The sequence below is a fragment of the Malaclemys terrapin genome, chromosome 6, assembly GCF_027887155.1.
Source record: "Malaclemys terrapin pileata isolate rMalTer1 chromosome 6, rMalTer1.hap1, whole genome shotgun sequence".
Lineage (NCBI taxonomy): Eukaryota > Metazoa > Chordata > Testudines > Emydidae > Malaclemys > Malaclemys terrapin.
Window position 1 is genome coordinate 61,843,082 of NC_071510.1, and position 20,120 is coordinate 61,863,201.

At 41.9% G+C, this 20,120-nt stretch overlaps 1 protein-coding gene across 3 annotated transcripts; it reads right to left on the reverse strand.

Annotated features, from left to right (window-relative positions):
* Positions 1–311: 311 nt before the first annotated feature.
* ARL14EPL (ADP ribosylation factor like GTPase 14 effector protein like) lies at positions 312–18,248 on the reverse strand. 3 transcript variants are annotated; one of them, XM_054031424.1, is made up of 7 exons: positions 15,992–18,248; positions 10,584–10,727; positions 10,397–10,490; positions 8,602–8,701; positions 3,429–3,551; positions 904–1,043; positions 312–556 (listed from the first exon to the last, which is right to left on the reverse strand). In XM_054031424.1, the coding sequence occupies exons 5-7, from the start codon at positions 3,540–3,542 to the stop codon at positions 334–336; spliced, it is 477 nt and encodes a 158-aa protein (XP_053887399.1). In that variant the 5' UTR covers positions 3,543–3,551; positions 8,602–8,701; positions 10,397–10,490; positions 10,584–10,727; positions 15,992–18,248; the 3' UTR covers positions 312–333. The 3 variants fall into 3 exon arrangements, with proteins under 3 accessions (XP_053887399.1, XP_053887397.1, XP_053887398.1); XM_054031422.1 differs by lacking the exon at positions 8,602–8,701; XM_054031423.1 differs by lacking the exon at positions 8,602–8,701 and having other exon boundaries at positions 10,397–10,503.
* Positions 18,249–20,120: the final 1,872 nt, after the last annotated feature.

A 20,120-nucleotide genomic window follows, 5' to 3' on the forward strand; every position in this document is an offset into this window, starting at 1 on the left:
ATGTGATCCTGTTTTCCAAAGTAAGGAAGTTGCCTGACCACAGCATTCCTGACACCTGTAATTTTAGAAAGTAAAGATTTAGGAGGACCTTGTTAGCTGTCTCAGCAAAGTTGCCAAGGATTAAGGAGAATGAAATATATACTTGTCCCTAATTGTGAGGATTAAGGCACTTTGGTGAGGCAAAGAAAGGCGCATGAGCACCACCGACAGGTACTTTAGCCAAGTCAATCCAGCCCCTTTCACAAAACCAAAATTCACTTTTATTAAAGGTTAAAAAATAAAAAAGAATGAAAAGAAAAACATTGCTCAGTTACAAAAGCTAGCAGAAAAACATCATTCAGGGACAAAAAATGGTAACATGCTAATCACTTCCCCAGCTTCAGTCTCAATTCTGTCATAAACCCATTTTCTATTACAGCGACACGCTGGTCCACATTTGTTCGAATTGCATTTAGGGCATGGATAGAAGCAACCCAGGCAGTTCTTCTCCAGGCAGTCACACAAATCCATGTTATTACAAAGCAGCCTGCCATGTTTGTCATACTTCTTCATAGTCCTGTTAGAGAAAAAACAGTGACCCACAGAGAATATTTCAAACACACTCAAGTAAGCTAATGAGGAAGAATCTACACAGGAGCAAGTACTTTCTTCTGAACGCTCTTGCAACATAGTAAAATACCAATATAAGATTCTGATAATAATAGACAGTTATTAAATGTTAAGTAATGTGTGCCACAAAAATAAGTCAATCTTCTGTTAAACTAAACAGAGAAAGTTTATTTACTCTGCTAAACATTCACATTTTAACAAGGTCTATGAAAATATTTGTTTTTTAATTTTGTGTATATTGAATAAACATTTCAATTTCAAAAGACATACAATAAATCAAATATACCATCTTACTTGTGTTTATAAAAAAAATCTTGGTTCATCTTTGCCATACGCTCTTTCTTCTTCTGCTCTCTCGTTTCAGGGTTGAAGTCAGCTACCTGAGGTCCTGGGTTTTGAAACGCTAAGCATTTTAGTTGCCGCTCTATTTGTTGCTATGAATGAACAAACAAAGGAAAGATTATAAACACCAAAGCTAGCCAGAATTTTTTCATTTACTGCCATATATGTTTGCTAGTTTACTACAACAATTAATAATCTTCATAATAAAAATATAAAAGGACACAGTGATTGGCATGTAAGGCAAAAACCTGACCTACTGTAGCAATAGTCCCATTTAAAAACAGTTTATCCATCTGTTAATTTTTTAACCAATTATGCCCAAGGCCCATTTTGTCAGCTAACAGAGGAGGGCATAGCCAGAGATCTCCAATTGTATGCAGGTGTGAATGCAGAGAAAAGAGGTGGGTAAGCATGACATGGAGCCCCTAGGCTTGACAACCCAACCTGCAATGTTCACACTGCTATTTTTAGTGTGCTAGATCAAGCCCCACTAGTGCAAGTCTTGTCTGCCAGACCTGGGAGGCTGTCTCCCAACAGCAGTGTAGACATACCCAGAGAGCTCAGGTTGTAGTACTTCACCACCAAAATTATATTGGTTGGTTTTCTCTTGGTTTTTGAAAAATTATCACCGTGGGCAGAAACACTCCCTTCTTGTAAAGGCCTAGCTAGAGTGAATTTGAGAACAGGGAAGAGGGAGCTCAGCACTTGTGTTGTTCACTTTCTGTCAGAGAGATTGGAGCACATCATAAATGGCATGTAAGAAAGCAGACATTGCATTTTCTAAAATATTTTGGAGTTAGATATTGTTGCCCTTGTGTGTTTTCCTTTGAATCAGAACAAGTTTCAAAACAGAAGTTCTAACAGAAATAGAGTTGCTGAAAGATTGTTTGATTTCTGCCTCTCGGTAATACACCCTTTCAAACTTTCATAGACCATTCACAATGCTGCCTGGGGCTTTTCTGCCCGGTCCCTTGTTTATATCTATGTTGCACAATCCCTACCAACTATCCATAAGATCTTTCTGACTGATCCAGGCCCTCATCTGTGTTGCATTAGCTCTTCTCCAAATTCTCCCCAGTGAACCTAATTTTGCATTCTTCAAGTTACAATTTATTAGACAGTTCTTACAATATGAATATATATCTCAACATCTGAAAAAAAAAACCTTTAATAAGGATATTGTATCATCTTCAATTATTCTGAATATTCAAGGAAAGCATTATTTCAAATTATACAATAAAATGAAGGTCCACTAAAGTACACAATGTGCCTTTAAGGAAGTAATTCAATAGCCTACAATGTAAAAGAAAATACTGTCACTGTCCTAATCTCAGCTGGATCATTCCTTCTGTTCTCTTACCCGCCTCTGTTCCCTCAGCTCCCCATGGCCTAACTCTCCAAGAAGAATCTGGGGGCAAGGAGAAGGTATGGAAGATCATTAGTGCAGGAAAGAACAACTCGCAGGACTGAAGTATATGAAGAAAGGCATGGAGGAGCCAAAGCAAACAATTCATAGAGATTGACAGTACTTTAGCAGGGTTTTTTTATTGTATTTTTGCTGGAAATCTGGATTTACAATCAGATTAAACTGTTTTGGGGGGTTAAAAAGAATGGGCCTTATTCTCCAATGTCCTTCAACTTGGTTTGTCATTTACACCTGTACAATGCAATTGCAAGTGAGCATAAAATGTTACTAGTCAGAACAGTAGCATTTTACATTTACTTTTCACTCACTACACACATGATGTAGTAAATGATGTCACAAGGTGCAAGGTGGTCTTATTTGTTTGGGATTCTCAAGATTTCTGTAAAAGTAGATTATCAGTATTTTATTTATAAATTGATGTGAATCGGTTTCCATCATCTTAATTTCAGACTCCACCATATCGTTTTGCTCACAGTCTATATTATTTTTTTAACAATAGCGTGCTCCTAGAGAAGGGTTCCAGTCACTCCACACTGGTGGTAATAGTGGGAGCTTAAGCAGATTCTCCGTTGTTGTGGCACATGTCCAATAGCCAACTGAAAGTCTTATTTGCAAGCAGGCTGACATCAAGTACTGAAAATTAAAGCCACTGGCCTTCTGATAAGCAGTGGGACAACCTCATCAGCTGGCCATATGTAGACATTTAAATTTTGTGGGTAGAAATTGGGTTTTACTCTTACAATGCAGTCCCTACTCATAGGTTACAAACGTTCCAACAGGAAGCAAATAGTAGACAACAATGGAGGCTGAAATGACAAACACAAGGAATCCCTTCCAGAGCTAAGGGTAAAATTAATTACAAAAAGATTACTTCCTGTTCAGAGGACTGTCCCTCTTCCCTTCGTCCTCCCTTGCTAGAACTCTGAATGGCTCTAAATACTATGTTAAGTACTTGTGCAAGTATTGCTGTCATTTCACTATTTGCCTTTACTTGTATTTGCACATTTGCTCCAGCCCACTGATCAGTAACACAGTACTTCAGAAGTCATACCAGTTGCTTCTGTGCTATTTGACAATCCTTAGCAGGAGTGGCATATGCTTCTGCAGGTTCCTCATGGGCAGAATTGCTTTTCTCAGTACAGTTTTCTTCCAAATGATCACTCATTTCAAGACACTAAAAAAAAGGAAACATCAAAAACTGAGCACTTTAAAGAGATATATACAGGAGTGAGAACCACAGACTTATTACAGGGAGCTGGTCAAACTTTTAAATTGACCAGCTGGTATCCATCTCAGACCTTCAAAGGTTCTAGACCCACATTGCTTACTGAAAAAAATGTGTCAGTATCCAGTTCTATTTTAGAAATGTTATTAAAATTGTGAAACAAACTAATATAAAACCTAGAAACATATCACCAAAGGTAAGCTATTATTAATAAACTAATTAAAAATAAAACCTTGCCAAATCAGAATCAAATAAAGATCAAATCAACAAATCAAACAAGGTAGGCTAAATAGTGGATTGGAGTTAGATCATCAAATTAATATAAAAAATAACTGATCCTCATATAAATGCTAAGGAGGCTGCGAATGTGGCTGTGCAGCTGGGTATATATCCCAACTAAAGAATTTTACCATGGTCAATCAAATGTGTAATTTGAATCTAGTTAAAAAGCCTAATATTGAAAATAAACTATTACCTAATGTCTGAACCTCAATCTCAGAGCTATTACCCAGCTTCCTTTTAGCCTTCAATTCTCATGTGGAACTAACCTTTTCCTTCCCTGTCCCCAACGCTGATATTATAATACAAACTTTTAACAGAACACTCTCCATAAGCAAAAATGTAACAACTCTTATGTACTAGAAATTGCAGGTGACAATCTAAAGTCTTTCAAGACTTTTAAATACAGAGTACACTGTAATGACTAGTGTCTTTATCAGAAAATTTTTAGGGCTGTTTAAACCTGGGGAACTTTTCTTTTTGGTGTTTTCCCCATGTGGGTTTTCTGGATGTGCATGTACACAGCCACACTTTCACACCCTAAAAATAAAGAAAATAAAAAGGCTAAGACCTCTCCCACTTAATAAAAGCAAAAGACGAAAAAATAGAAAAAGGGAAAATAAGCTATTGAAAATGTTCGCAAACTCTTCAGCTCTCTCAGTCTTCTGGACTTTCATTGAGCAGGAGTGCAAATGATGTTCTGCTGGCAAAACACTTCTCACTAACAGAACTTCTTTGGATGCTGTCAGAGACTGATCAAAGGCTGAACTGGCCTGTTTGTTGATGCCGTGACTTGCTCTCCCAAAGTGATCAGTCCTGAAGATTCTGGAATGACAGTCTGCCTCTGATGACACCCCCCCTGCCCAAAAAAACCCACAGACTTCTCAGCCTTACCCTTAATTCAAACCATTTACAGTGTTAATTAGTCTATCTTAAAGCTTTTCCTCCAAGGTCTTTAGATAAATCAGATGCAAAGCCTACCTTGGTGCTATGCAATTTGATCCAATCAACTTTGTAGTGGGTTACTGTTAGTAAGCATCAACTTGGAAAAGTTCTGCTTAAGCAAGCAATTTAAAAATGTTTTGTATTTTCCATATTACAGAGACTGTTGGTTTGTGACCCTCCCCCAAAATATCAAAGATTCAGGCACATAAGACCACTATTGAGGAAACTGGCATGATCTTATCTGGATTCAATGTCTCAAAAGGACATTATGGAAACTGGAAAATTCATTATAAACCTCCTATAGAAACAACAAATGGAAAAAACCCTGACACAACAAAATTGAGTTACTCAACAGTCCATTAGCAAAAAATAAATTCAAATTTACAATAAATGTCATAAACTCCACTTTTTCCTCTCTTAATCTCAAAACAGACAATTGTTCTTATTCTTTTGGATACAAAGCAATTACTGCAATCTTCCTGTTCTGGAATTGGGCTACAGATGAGACAATTTATCGTCAAAAATTAGATTTTAGAAACAGAAAAGTTACTCGCAGGGCTTGTCGTCACTACCCGCCTGGATCGGCAGGTAGAAATCGATCTCTCGGGGATCGATTTATTGCGTCTCGTTGGGACGCGATAATTGATCCCCGAATCGACACGCGTACTCCACCAGCCCAACTAGGAGTAAGCGCCGTCGACGGGGGAGCTGCGGCGGTCGATTTGCCACCGTCCTCACAGTGGGGTAAGTCGGATCAGATACGTCGAATTCAGCTACACTATTCCCGTAGCTGAATTTGTGTATCTGAAATCGATCCCCGCCCCCCGCTCCCCGTAGTGTAGACATAGCCTGAAGCTCATCAAGATAGAATCTATTTAAAATAAGGAATTTTAAATGTTATATAAGGTTTTGTTACCCATACAAGCTAGTCATCTCATATAGGGTATATGTGAGGAACCGTAATTGTAGTACATTAGTTTTAGTCTAAAATTTTGGCCAAACTTTTCAAACTTGGGCGCCTAAAGTTAGATACCTAAATCAATGTTTAAGCGCATAAATAAATGGTCAGAAGTTCAGAGGTGCTGAGCACCCAGCAGCTCTTAATTACATTTTATCATAAATTATTTGTTATTTCTATTTTATCTACCAGAGGGGTAGCTGTGTTAGTCTGGATCTGTAAAAAGCAACAAAGAGTCCCATGGCACCTTATAGACTAACGGACGTTTTGGAGCATAAGCTTTCGTGGGTGAATACCCACTTCATCAGACGAATGATGCATCTGATAAAGTGGGTATTCACCCACGAAAGCTTATGCTCCAAAACGTCTGTTAGGCTATAAAGTGCGACAGGACTCTTCGTTATTTTATCTAGTTAACTAAATATGGCTGTAAGTGCTTGATTTTAGGCACCAACATTTGAACAGTTTGACCTTAGTTCCTTTACCTTTTATTTACTGAAATAAACTAAGGCGGCTACTTTGCAGGGCAAGAATAATATTCCTCAAAAGATCCTTAAGCCATTGTTCTGGGCACACAGTTTTAAAATGATTCCTGAACTGTCAATGGTCATTTACATTTTTGCTATCTGAAATGTTTAAGCAGGACCCTATGTTTATGCAGCTGCATAAGTGATCACATAATTCTGCATTCTTTTGAAATTACATGTGAATTGAGCTTCACAGCTGAACCTTTCACTTAAGATCATAAAAAGTCTGTAGCTCAATATGGTTGTGAAGAAAACCTTCAAGATGTGAACCAGGTGCTACAGATGTAGTGCCTTCTGCCTGAGTCTGTAAAGACAGCCAGAAACAATAACTTTGAAAGAAGATTCCATTTCATCACAAAGGGGTGTTGATTCTGAAGTCCAGTGACCACAATTTAAATGCCAATACTGTTAACTATTTCCTGCTAATCTTTAAAGCAGAAGTATCAAGCTAATGTGCTCATCCATTGTTGCAGGAAGGAGTGGCAGATTTTGGGGCAGAGTATAGAGTGGCAACTAGCTGAAGAGATGAGGAACAAGGAATTCAAACCCCTTTCCCAAATTTAAAGTAATGTCCCTTGTGCCCAAAAGGAGGAAAGTAAGAAGAGATACTTTCCCTTTGCAGTATCAAAAGCCTCAATTGCCTCATGGATGCCAAAAACCAAAACTGCTTCCCATATATTCCTGTGTGTCAAAAGCCCCAAGTGTCCCTTCCCCATCTGCAAAACCTCCGACTTCTTCTCTGACAACTTGTACAATGCAGTTAAGCATTGCAATACCAAAGTGTGCAGCACATTGAAATTTGGGGGCATAATAAAATAGTTTAATTCAGTATCAACTTAAATAAATAAGCAACATCAGGGCATATTGTACTGGTTGGACGACTGCTGAACAGGCGATGAGGAAGAGAACTTGAGGGCAGTGCTCCATAATTCCAGGATCCCAGCTGCATAATTCCAATGTCTTTGCTGTATAATTTTAATAAATACACAAGTCTTGTTTCATCTTTTGCTATTCAGGAGCAGGAATAGCACAGTACAGCCATGCTGCATATTTTCAAGTGCAATATTATGATATCCAGACATTCCAACACATTTTGGGTAAATCATGACATTAAGACATCAAAGAATAACCATTTTAAGGAATTGTCACTAAGCTATTGAAACAGTAAATTACTCTCTGGAATATAAAAACACATACCAACATTTTCACAAAGCAAATAGGAGCCATCAATGATATGCAACAGATGTGGAGAATTCATGTACAGATAGTTAACTTAACTTGCCATTAGGTGTCACTGTTGTTCTACACAGGTAATATAAGTTTTTTTTTTTGTTTTTTCTTTTTTTTTTTTAAGTTTTCACTATGTAAGCAAATTAACTGGCTTGGGTGCTATAGTTTCTCATATTTTATGGACCTCCAAAATATGTGTTGCAATAATATATGCCGCATTTCTATCAATCCAGATAGCAGCATAACAATTCACCAATGTACTAGAGGCTCTAAATGACAGGTGATGTGAAAACTCTGCCTGTTAAATCCACACTTTTTCATTTTGCACTATTTTTGCTTATACTTGGAGTCTACTTTTATGATTAGCATAAAAAACACATCACTCCCTCTGCTAATAAAACACCTATGGACTCACTCACATAATCCGACAACCAACGCACTCACTCCTCCATTGCTCACTGTCACACAGCTCTCCCCCAGAAGGATAAAGGGAGAGAGAATGGCATGTGACAGATGCTGGTTTTGCCATTTAATGCACCTTTGGAAAGTGCTTAGAAATCAGGGTGATAGGTGCAGTATAAGAATCTGAATACAATCGAATCACTCATGCGACACACACAGCTTGCACCCAGCATTCATTATTCCCCACCAAACACCCATTCATTCCTCTACCCTGCCTGCTGGGGAACATCTCAGCGCTCTCCCCAGTCTGCTGGGGATCTCTCTGCCCCTCACTTCCCCATAGGGGCATCTCCAAGGGCCTCCTCCATGTGAGGCTCTTAGATCCTTCCCCATCTGCTCATGGATCTCCCAGAGTGCCCCACACTTGGGGTCTCTGATGCTTTGCCATGGAGGGTTTAAGTCCTTTATTTGGAGTCTCTCCAGTCATTTCCTCCTGGTGGTGGACAGTGTCTCAGGTTTCCCCCAATCCTGCTGCAATGGTCTCTCAAGTACCCCATCTCTGTGGGGTGGTTGTCTCCACACTGCTTAAGCCCCTCCCCTTCAGGGATCTCTCTTGGGACCCTTCGGGGAGGAGGCGGGGCACTGCTCTCTACTTTACCTGCCTTATTTTCCTCCTGTAAGTGACTGCAGAGATGAAGGGAGCTGAAATAATCAGCAAAGAAGGTGGACGCCTTCAGCCTCCCTGCTTATATCACCCCCTGCAGGGCAAGAGGAAGAAGTTGAGGCATAACAGCAAAAGCACTCGAGAAGTTGCCTGGCAGTGAGGTAAAAGGGAGGTGAGAAGAACAAAAGGAGCTGCTCCTTAACCAGATCTCTAACTCAATGGTTCTAATCTCAACCTTTTCTATACCAGGACCTTCTTTTCCCTCCCTCAGGACATCCCTCCAATCTAGCCAGGCGTTCAAGCAGCATTAATGTCTCTTTGGATTTCCATTTTGAAATCTGTGTGTACAAGGAAAGCAGTCAGTTCTAGTCCATCTCCTCCTATCCCATCTCCCTCTCAAAACACTGACCTTGCATACAACTTGATGGGAATAAGTATTTCATTGCTGTGAACATGCATTTCTCAATGTTACCAGACAATGTGACCTCTGTAAAGGATATAATGTTTGCTAACTTAAACATAGACGGAAGACAGCTCTAACTGACTGAAGACAGAATGGGAGAAGTAATGTAAAAAGAGACTTGGAGATGTTGTCAAGGAGGCAGATGTTTCTGGTCAGAAAGAGCATTGCATCAGGAAATGTTTGGAGTTGGAAGGCATAACATTCATTTAAGATTTTTATGAAGGAAAATGTTCCTCTTTGTTATTTCATGGGTTTATTATTACTTGTTATTCGTGGGTCTCGCAGCCTGTGCTGTCTAAATACTTCAGCTGGTAGAAGATATGGTGAGCAGAGTTCTTAATAGTTACAGGCTGCTTGGTATCTTCACAGTGAAAGTACATATTCATTTTGAATTACTTTTACATAATTACAAGATTCTTAATAATATTAGTCCGCTCCATTAGAGTCACACTGGTGTAAACAGGGGCTGAATTTAGCCTAAACTATTTAAGTCTGATCACGCCTTTCATTGGACCAGTACAGAAGAGATCCTCCTCATAGATCTACACCCATCCCCATCCCCCACAAAAGATAGATTGGGCTCAGCTGTTTCTATAGTACCATCTTCCTCCTGGTCCCAAACCTGCAGAGAGCTCTTTGGGCACAGGGATCAGCAGCTGATGATGTGACACATACATCATGCCTCTCTAAACTCTACAGGAAATTGAACATAAATTTAATCCAGCATGAGAATGAATAAATTTTTCCACAGCCTTTCTTTGCACTTGGAAATGCTTTATGTGAATGTGAAGGGGGAGGTTTTCCGGGGGTGAGCCACCATTTAGTGATTCCCTGGCAGCAGAGTTCCAAATGGAGTTGGGCTTCCTGAGAGCAGGAGGGAATTCCAGAGCCAGCATGGAAGCAGAGAACATATGCAGGGATACCCCCTGCCTCCTGAGGTTCTGCCAGAATCCTGGAGAATCCATAAGATGTAGAGACAGAACAATGGCCCATTCTATGGGAAGAGTGGGGAAAGCAACCCTCACCATCCCCTAACAGAACAACAAGGCAGTCACTCTGCAAGAGGCTCCTAGTGGAGATTTTGTCCCCCACACATCCTTTCCCTGGTTATTTCTGCCATAACAGGATGTGATGGACCTTTTCATTGGGTTTGAATTCTACAGGATGATCTATACAATCATTTTTTCATTCTGGGCTTCATCTAACAAATAGGAGAGGCGTGTGAAATTCTTCCTATGAAAAATTGCAGTTTGAAGGGTTATATTTCCAACTCAGATCAGTTATTGAGGGAAAAAGGGGTTTCAAAAATTTTAAAATTGTACTTACCAACCAAACAGCCTGGCACACAGAAGAAAGATTACTCTAGGTTTACTGCTGCACAAGTGCTCTGATAGTGAGATCCTGACATCAGCCAGAGTGACTGAAACAGAAGACTAAGCATCAAAATAATGGTCCCAGGAGGACAACGCTGAAGACAATGCCAGGTAAAAGTCTTAAAGGACCTCATCCTCACCTCATTATTTACAGTCCTTAGCATACAACACATAAAACTGAGAAATCCATTTAAACTTGGATGTGATTCTTCATTTCTTGTGTGCATGTATCTTCTTTATGGTATAAATACACCATGCAAAACTGTTTTAAGCCTTTTTTTAAACTGAAAAGTAACCAATAAGACCACAATCATTTTTACACTTTTAAAAAAAGGTTGCTATAAAGAAAACAACATGGTAATAATAGACAATATTTTACTACACTAAATAAGTTACATAAAACATCTTACAAACTAACAGCCACCTCTTGCAGTTTAAAGTCATCAATTAAGTAAATAGACTTTCCCCAAATCTCTAAAATGTTGCAACTCTGTCACACTTTCATTGTTTGCCTTTGATTTGTAGTTTAGTTTACAATAAAATCAAAAGTAACATTTCACACTGATTGACACTTTGGGGAGTTTTTCAAATTTCCAGTATATTAAGATCATTGATGACTTTTCCCTGTCACTTTGAGAACAAGTTTAAGATGATCAAAAACCCGTCAATTTTAAATACTGACAATTAGTCAGTGTACTGACACCATGCTAAATTCTCCTCTGGTGTGCAAACAAATATTTCTGGTAAGTCCAGCACAAATCTTGGAATCTTCATTAGCTCAATCCATTCCCTCTTTAAGGCATTTGCTACAGCTCAGCCTTAGAGCAAGTTAATTTAACCCACTGTAAGTTGCTGGTTATATTATTTTCCTTTCCTCTGACCATTATTAAAATGAAATGCTGACATAACATTTAGAGGAAATAATTTACCAAATGGATTTAAAAGACACTGTGTGGATAGTCGTCATGTATTGCATTCAGGTTCCTTTGTCTTGAAAAATAAACCACAAATCTCTCTAGGGGAAAAATTATAAAACCTCCAAGGCGCTCCTGACTGTAATTTAATCCTTTCTACAATAGCAGGAGAGAGAAAGAATTACAATGGGAACCTGTTGGTTTTATTCCCTCGTTTTTCACAATACATCGCAAGCTGCCTGAAGCTAAAAATAAAAATCTGTGGATGTAGAGTAAGGAGAAACAATGGTTATCATGTCTATTAGTGCAACAATTAAAACTGAATTTAGTGTTTTATGTGTAAAACCTCAGACTGATCATTTTCCTCTAGGTCAGCCTCTTCCACCCCGTTATTACCAAGTACTCAGTGCCAGTCAGCACACGAGTCTTAACTTTTTGCATGACATGAATTATGACACATGAATCATGTTAAGTAGCAACCTGCAATCCACTGAAAATAACACAAGTACTTTCTTTGTGTCTGAGTCAGCCTGTAGGTATGGGTGCATATGTATACAAATTAAAATCCTAGGTGAAATCCTAGCCCCATTGAGGCCAGGATTTTCCCCCCTGTGCAAGAGCATGCGGGATTATGAACATGTCTTGCATGATGTGATACAGATGTCCATAATAATAAAGAACAAGGGAAGAAAGTACAACAACTATTTAATATATAATCAGCTATATTTCTAAATACCAATTTCTTTTAAGCTTCTTGGCTTTCCTCCAACAGCCACAGGGCTGCTTTTCTCCACTCCCATCTATCTATTTCCAGACCCCCAGTCCCACTGTCCACACAATGACACCCCATGTCGCCTGGATCTTTGAATGAGGCTTAGGCTTTCAGGTAACTCAGACAGGATGAGGAGGCTGCTTCCCTTTCCTGGCTAGTGCTGGCACAGTCTGTCAAAGTGCTCCAAGACCTTCTGTTGGCCAGATCACTGGTCCAATTCCCTACCCTCTTGGATGACCCATGGTCTAACCAGTCTTGTTGGGGCCATTTCAGCAACAGTAGGTGGGAATTTTGCAGGCTCACTAACTACCAAGCTAAGTTAAAGGATACAGGATATCCTATTCTATTTTATTTTATTTAGAGCTATAATATAAACATCATCCTGATGTGAAACTAGATCTCCACCTCGCTCATCTTATTTATGCATGTAGGTATGATGTTTAAAAGATAAACATTGCACTGGGATAGGGTGACCATTTGTCCCATTTTTAATGGGACAGTCCTGTATTTAAGCCCTCTTGCAGGTGTCCTGACCTTTTTTTTTTTTTTTTTTTTTTTTTTTAAATGGGCAAATTGTCCCATATTTTCGGCTCCTCCTGCTGGGTCAGTCAGCACAGCCCCAGCAGCGCCTTGTTTGTGGGTAGGTAGTGGCTCGTAAGTGAGAGCACATGATGGTCTTAGGCCAGGTGGAGAGGCGGGAAGAGGCCATATCATGTAGGAGGAGAGGCAGTCCTGTGTGTGAGTGTGTGTGTGTCACTCCTCACCATGTGAAACCTAAAGCAGGAGTTCTCAATGGGGGTCCATAAGCTCTTTCAGGGGGGCCACTGTGCACTGATGCCGAAACCCAGAGCCTGAGCCCCAGCGCCCACCGCAGGGCTGAAGCCCCAATCCCCAGCACCCACCACGAGGCTGAAGCTGGAAGCTGCGGGGTTGAATGCCCGAGCCCTGTCAGCCTCTGTGGGGCTGAAGGCAGGAGCCGTGGGGCTGAAGCCCCAATCCCCAGTGGGCCCCTGCCCTCCCCCCAGCTGAAGCCAGGGGAGGCAGGGCTGAATCCGGGATCCCCAGTGCTCCCCATGGGGCAGAAGCCCTCCAAGACCCCCTGGCAAGAGTTGGGGGGCACCAGGGATGTTGCCCCCCCAAACTGCAATGCAAATGCACTGCTGTCCTGGGGGCAAGTCCACAGCCCCCTTTCTCTCCCCACCCCCTGGCCAGTTTGGAGGCGGGAAGCTGGAGCCCGGCAGTGCGGGGCAGCTGCTCTTCTGGCTGGTGCCTCCTCTCCTGCTGCTGGTGCAGGGGGTTGAAGCTGCTTCTCAGCTCCCAGCATCTTTCTCTCTCACAGCCGATAAGAGCTGCAGGGGTGGAGGACCCAACTCCATGGCTGGCAGAGTCCGCAGGGGAGCCCTTCCGGCACACAGCCTCTAGCTACTCCCTCCCTGCACCCTGAGCTACCCCCCACCCACACACAGCCCCTAACTACCCTCTCCCTGCACGCTGAGTATCCCCCTGCCCACACACAGACCCTAGCTACCCTCTCCTTGCACCCTGAGCTACCCCCTGCTTGCACACAGCCCCTAGCCAGCCCTCTCCCTGCACTACCTCTCTGCCTGCATACAGCCCCTAGCTATCCCCTCCCTGCACCCTGAGCTGTTTTCAAACTTTTTGAGCTGAGCCCCCCGACCTTTGAGTTATAATTTTTGGTTGCACCCCCTCCCCCGCCACAACCCTGACAGACTGGGTGGCCTGCTGAGGTGAGTCAGGGGGTGTAGGTGGCACTCCCTCCCCGGACCTGTCATGTGGAGCTGGCTTGAGCCTCGCTGGCCTCTGCCCCCAGAATAGAAGTCATACTACGCCTATGCCTGAGGCCCCCCTTTCCCTGCTGGGCTCTGGAGTTTTTATAGCCTGTGGGTGGGGGAGAGGGCTACTGCATAGTTCTGATTGATTGCTGTTGAACTCGCTTGAATATGAGTAATTTTACCAGGTGTCCTGTATTCAGCATAGGGAAATATGGTCACCCTACACTGGGAGGACTTTATTCTGCAGGTACATGGAACTATCTAATTTCACTTTGAGTTTGCCTCAGTCTTCCCCAATACGAACACCCTCCCCAGTAAAATTAAATAGAAATAAAAAATAACTTGGCTGTGGACCTGAAACTCTCTCATTGTTTCTGCTGCCTGGTTGTTCTTAGATAAAGCAACAGGACACAACTGACTGGTGTTTGGCCAATTAATGCTGCTGATGCAGCGGAGGTGTACTTTAATAAGCATTGCTGCACAGTCTGCTCCATAGCGTTCCAAAGCAATTACAAAATGGGCATTGTAAGAAACCAAACAGCAGTTTTTAATGTTTAAAGTTAGTTTCTAAGGTTCTTACTTCATTATCAAATAATCCACTGAGCTTTCATTATAGGATGTGAAAAATATAAGATGTAACACTGTATGGAATGTTAAACTAAATTCTCTGTTTTCTAATCTATCCCTCCCCTTGTCCTCACTCCCTACTGCTCTAATTCCTCTCTCCCATATTTCTGACTCCTAAGTCTTTCCTCCCAAATTAATGATACTCATTATGGAGAAAGAAGAGGAGAAAAAACTCTAGCTCCTGTAGAGCCATGGGACAATTTTAATGAGTCTGATTTCAAAAACAAGAGAGACTGTAAATGACTTGTTGGAAACCCAGTGCAAAAAATCCTTTATACCCACAGACTGTTAATTCTGCTTAAAAAAAAAAAAAAAATCAACCGAACATGAGGACATTTTGTTCCTCCTGAAGGAACAAGACTTAGAAGCAGATCTGCACATCACAAATGTCATAACATTATTTTAGTGTCTTTTCCACTGAGACATAAGAGTCAGTAAGAGACACTGTTTCTCCCCTGCCATCACTATCTTTAACAGCAGCCACAAACATCGTTTTTTCCTTTTCATCAGATTCAGCCCTTCTGATGAAGTCTCGAGACGCATGACTAGCCTTTGCATTATGCACCATGTGAATACACTTTCGTTTAAAACAAAAACCATCTAAAATAATTTCTGATCAGCTGATTAATGTTCCAATGAGACTAGAAAATGCAAGTCCAAGAGTTACACAAGAGTTACTGAGGCAACACAAGCACAGAAGTGCAAGACTTGCACTGAGACAATAATACAGTGGCACAGTGTACAGCCACTTCTCTGGTGACTCAAGGGCTGGCATAGTATTTAATTTTTCATTTAAAAAATTAAACTTCTAGGCGTCAGGGTTGCAAATAAATTTTCTGAATGAGCACCCATAGTGAGAGTCTGTAAATAGACAGATTGAATCAAAAGCACCAAGACTTCTATGAATGCATCATTTATTTCAATGACATGTTGAATCTGAAACTCAAAGATAACATTTTTCACATGGAATTTAACTGTTTCTCTGCTGATCATTTTGGTAGAAACTACTTTGGGATGGGGAGTAGATTTTGAGTAGGGTAGCATGCCAGAATTCTTCTAAATGATCCTGGGGGAAAAGTATGGATAAGATGATCCCTTCTTTACGCATACCCGAACTCCTACAATCTCTCACTCTGACCCACACCCTCTATAACTTTCCTCTTTCTCTCATCCCAACACCTACAATTATACCTAATTGAATTTCAGAAGATATCAGAAAGCAGTTTAAAAATCATACAGAGCCTATGTTTGGGATTCACAGTATGCTATACCTAGAAGTGAATGTGGGTGATGCAGAAAAATTGTCTATGATTTAATGTTATTAATACCTCGGATAGTTAAATAAAAAGTTGTTATTTTGATTGTTTAAATTTCTAATTTTGGAGTACATTTTGATAACTGTTACTGACAATCAAACACTTATTGACACAAGATTGACTGACCTTAAAGAGTTCTGTATTAATGATCCATGTTTAGAGAAAATTCTCCTCCAGAATACTGGAATAGATTTAATCCTGAAGTGAAGACAAGTCAGAACCATGTTTTAGCAGTTTTCATGACTTCTGCAATAAAGCAAAACTCCAACAAAGTTAATCAACATGGTGTGGTCCCATGTTCTCTGCAACCCTGAGCTGTTTGGGATTACTAACAGTGGTAGGATTGCTTTGTAACTGGTAACAAGCAGGGTACATTTTATAGCATAGATGGGACCAACATCTTGCCCTTCCTCTATGGATCCCTCTTCTTCTATCACTCACTGCTCCATTCTCCTCATAACCACTCTCATGCTCCTGCTCTCTTCCCTTTTGGATCTCTTCTTTCTTCTACAGTCTTTCACTCTCAGTGGCCTTGGCACCCTCCCTCTGACTTTCTTCCTGGATTCACTTCCCTTGGGTCTTTATTCTCCTTGATCTCAATCTCTGTCTCTCTGCCCTTTTCAGGTCCCTTTCTCAATAAATATCCCAGTTTTTTTCTCCTTTAGGGAATTGCACCCCTTTCTCCCCACTACTTTTCCTTCTTGTATCCACAACCACTACTCTTTGGCACACAGAGACCTCAAATACCTACCTGTCCTCTTGCAGTCCACATACACCCACACACACAAATACATACTGCCTTGTCCCATCTGCCTCTGCAACCTGCACCCCCAGGGGGCTCCTCCTTGGCACACACTCAGCCAGTCAAGAGCTGTCTCTTCCTGGAGTTTCCTTCGCTCATCTCTCTTTCACTGAGACCAGGGAGAGGAGGTAACCAGCATGGTAAACAGAAGAGCCTGCTCCTGTGGCTGTAGTGAGGGAGAGGCAACTGCCCAGCAACCCATGTTCATAGGAGGCCAGAAGAGTAGATTATTTATTTTTGTAAAAGTTGCTCACTTTAACCAAGTGCTGTGAGGAGTAAAGAGAAAGATAACACTCCCTACTTTCTCTCTGTGGTGAAAAGCTGAATTTCTCCAACCTTCAGCGGCAAGCAACCCCCTTCCCACACAGCATCCTGCTCCCTCTATACCTACAGCAACAGCCCCCTCCACATGCACACGATACCCATAACCTTTTCCACACCCCAATACCTACCGCCTCTCCACTCACACTGCGATGCCTACAATTTCTTCCTTCACTTACAACCTTGGGGGCTGGAAAGGTGCAAATTAATTGCTGGGCTGGGGGACGGACAGGTGTGTGGGGGGGCAGGGAATACAGAATTAATTAATTGATTAGAGTTTTGGAAGAAGCTGGAAGATCCACATCACCAGGCCACCAGTGCAAGTGCCTGAAGCAGGAGCCAGAATCAATTTCCTCTATAAATGTGGGAGAGAGCCATGCAATTACTGGGATGGGCAGGGGAGGTTCAAAGATCAAAAACCAAAACACACCATAGAACCTTTTTTGAAAATCTCATGCTGTTCATGGTCTGACTCATGAGCTTTGCACCTTTGGGATTGGAGATCCTGTAACGCCGTGCTGTAATTGGGTCCCCTGGCATGGTAGAATGCATAGTAAGGCAGGGACAGTGGCTGGTAGGGGAGACCAGGCCCTCCCATTCCATCAGGCTCCAACCCAGAGCCTTTTGAGGGCAATCAGTGATCTGACAGCCAGGGGCACTTAAGGCTGCCCTCCCTGGGCCACTTCCTACCACCTCCCTGCGATTGTCCCAAGGGTAAGACAGTGTGAAGGGTGTCCGTTCACCAAAAGGGGTCTTCCAGCAGCTGTGCAACATGGAGCTTCCTTTCTCTCAGGACAGCAACTGCCTTCTCCTGTGGTATAGGCCTCTCTCCTGGGCCAGATCAGGCTTAGAGCTTTCCCCTACCAGGGTAGTCCAAACAAAACAAAGGGAATTAACACAACCCAGAATTCATATGAGAGGGAGTGGAGGATGCTTCCCTATCAGGCTCCCTCTGTAGCAGGGCTTCCCTTCCCTCAGGAAAGGACCTTTGGGCAGTTGTATAGGGACAAATTCTGCCATTCCTTCAGCTCTCCTCTGCTGGAGTTACAGGTCTGCTTTCTTTCCTGATCTACCACCAAGTGAGCTGTTCTCCTGCCTTTTAACTCCTCCTCCAGCTGGTGCATTTTCTACAGGTGCAGCAGGGCAGGGCTGGCTGAGCCCAATACCTTAACCCTTTATTGCCTAGTGTGGGGTTTGTACACCACATCACATCTTCCTTCCTAGTTCTTTTCCCCATTCTCCTCCTCCCATTCTGTTAGGTCTCCCCTTTCTCCTGCAGTTCCTCTCACTTTCTTCCCCAGGCTCCCCCCCCCCCCTTGAATCCGGTTCCTCATGCTTCTCCCCCATCGTGCCCCTCTTCTGCTCTCCCGCCCCTAATATACCTTCTCTCTGAGCCTCCCTTACCACTCACATCTCTCTCTCCTTGCAGTTCCTGCTGTTCACTTCTGACCTCAGCTCCTCCTTCCTGCCCCCATGGCCACCTCACCTTTAGCACACCCACAGCAGCCCTTCTCTGACTCTGCCCTCCAGAGACAGTCCCCTGCTGCCCGAGACACTGAGAAGAAAGCAGCAGCACAGTAACCTATGTTTGCAAGACAGCATAGCAGTAAATCTGAGAAATGTGTTTGGGGCAAGGAGCTGAGTTTGGGACAACTGTGGGGTGGCAATGACAAGCTTTATCTCACACCTTGCATCATGATAGCTACAATTTGTCCTCATAGCCCACCACCTACCACCTCCCCCATCACAGCCCAGCAACTATAACTGCTTCTCTCAGTGGAGCTACACTAATTATGCCAGCTGAAGTCCTTGACCTCTTTTCCTACCCAACACCTATCCTCTCTGTTCATTCCTGTTATCTACAACCTCTCCTCTTCACACCTTGCCATCTACAACTTCCCTTCCTCTCCCATCTCCCACACACATACACACTGACAGCTATATGCACCTCAACACCTACGTACACCCTGCGATTTGCTCGCCAAACCCCATCATTTCCTAGTCCTGAATACTTCACACTAAAGTCACTTTCAGCACCAAGCTGCCAGTCAGCAGCCTTCCCTTCACCTCCACCATGCTCCAGCCAGCCACAGTCTCTAGGCAGTAACAGCAACTTCTCCCAGTCACTTCTCTTCCCCTGGCTGCGTCATCTATTTCCCTGTTCTGAGACTTTACTCTTCATAGTCACTCCCCCCTAATTGTCACCCTACTGTTGGCCATGGAGTCTGAGTGGATGGCCACTAGCAGTGTGAGAGAGTCCATTCTGGTTGGGCTTCCTCTCAACCTCTTACTTCCCTGACACTTCCTAGTAGAGCTGTGCAGTTTGCTGAAAATTCAAAAAAAAGTTGAGTAAAAATAAAATAACTTTGCATCAAACCATAAACAACATTTGTTAAAAAATTTGGTGAATTAATATATATATATTTTACAAAAATCACTTTGTGGATCAAACAAAATATTTCATTTGACTTGAAACAAAATGTTTCTTTTTGATTTTGAATTAAAAAATGTTTTTTAACTAAAATTAAAGGAAATTTTAAAATGAAAATTCATTTCAATCTGAAAAATTGAAATGTTTCATTTAGAAAATGAGAACCAAAAAACATTTTGATTTTTTGGAAGTATTTTAGGGGTTTTGTTTGTTTTGGTTTTGGGGTGGTTTTTTTACTGAAACAATTCTGCAAAATTGACACATTTGCAAAATGTTTTGGTGTCACCAATCTGCATTTTTTGCTGGAAAAAAAGCTTTGGTCAAAATTTTTCACCCAGATCTACTTCCTACTCTTAGGCAGCTTGCCAATGAATTGCCTGTGCCAGTCAAAGCTCGGCATTCCCTCCCCATTCACCTCCCTTAACTAGTTGTTGCTCCTGCAGCCTACAAGGAGCGCACCGTTCTTCATGCTGGGCCTGGCAAAAGAACACTCTGAGAGAGACTCAGCCTCCATATAGGTGAATGCAGGAAAATGTGTTTTGTAGACTCCATTCTCACAGAAACTGAATGCAAAGTGTGGTGATGGGTCATTATTTTTCTATTCCAAAACTTATGTATCATAACACATTTCCTTTTCCATAAAGAGAATTGATACACTGATTGTGATCTGTTTTGTTTTCTCTAATGCACCCAACATAAAT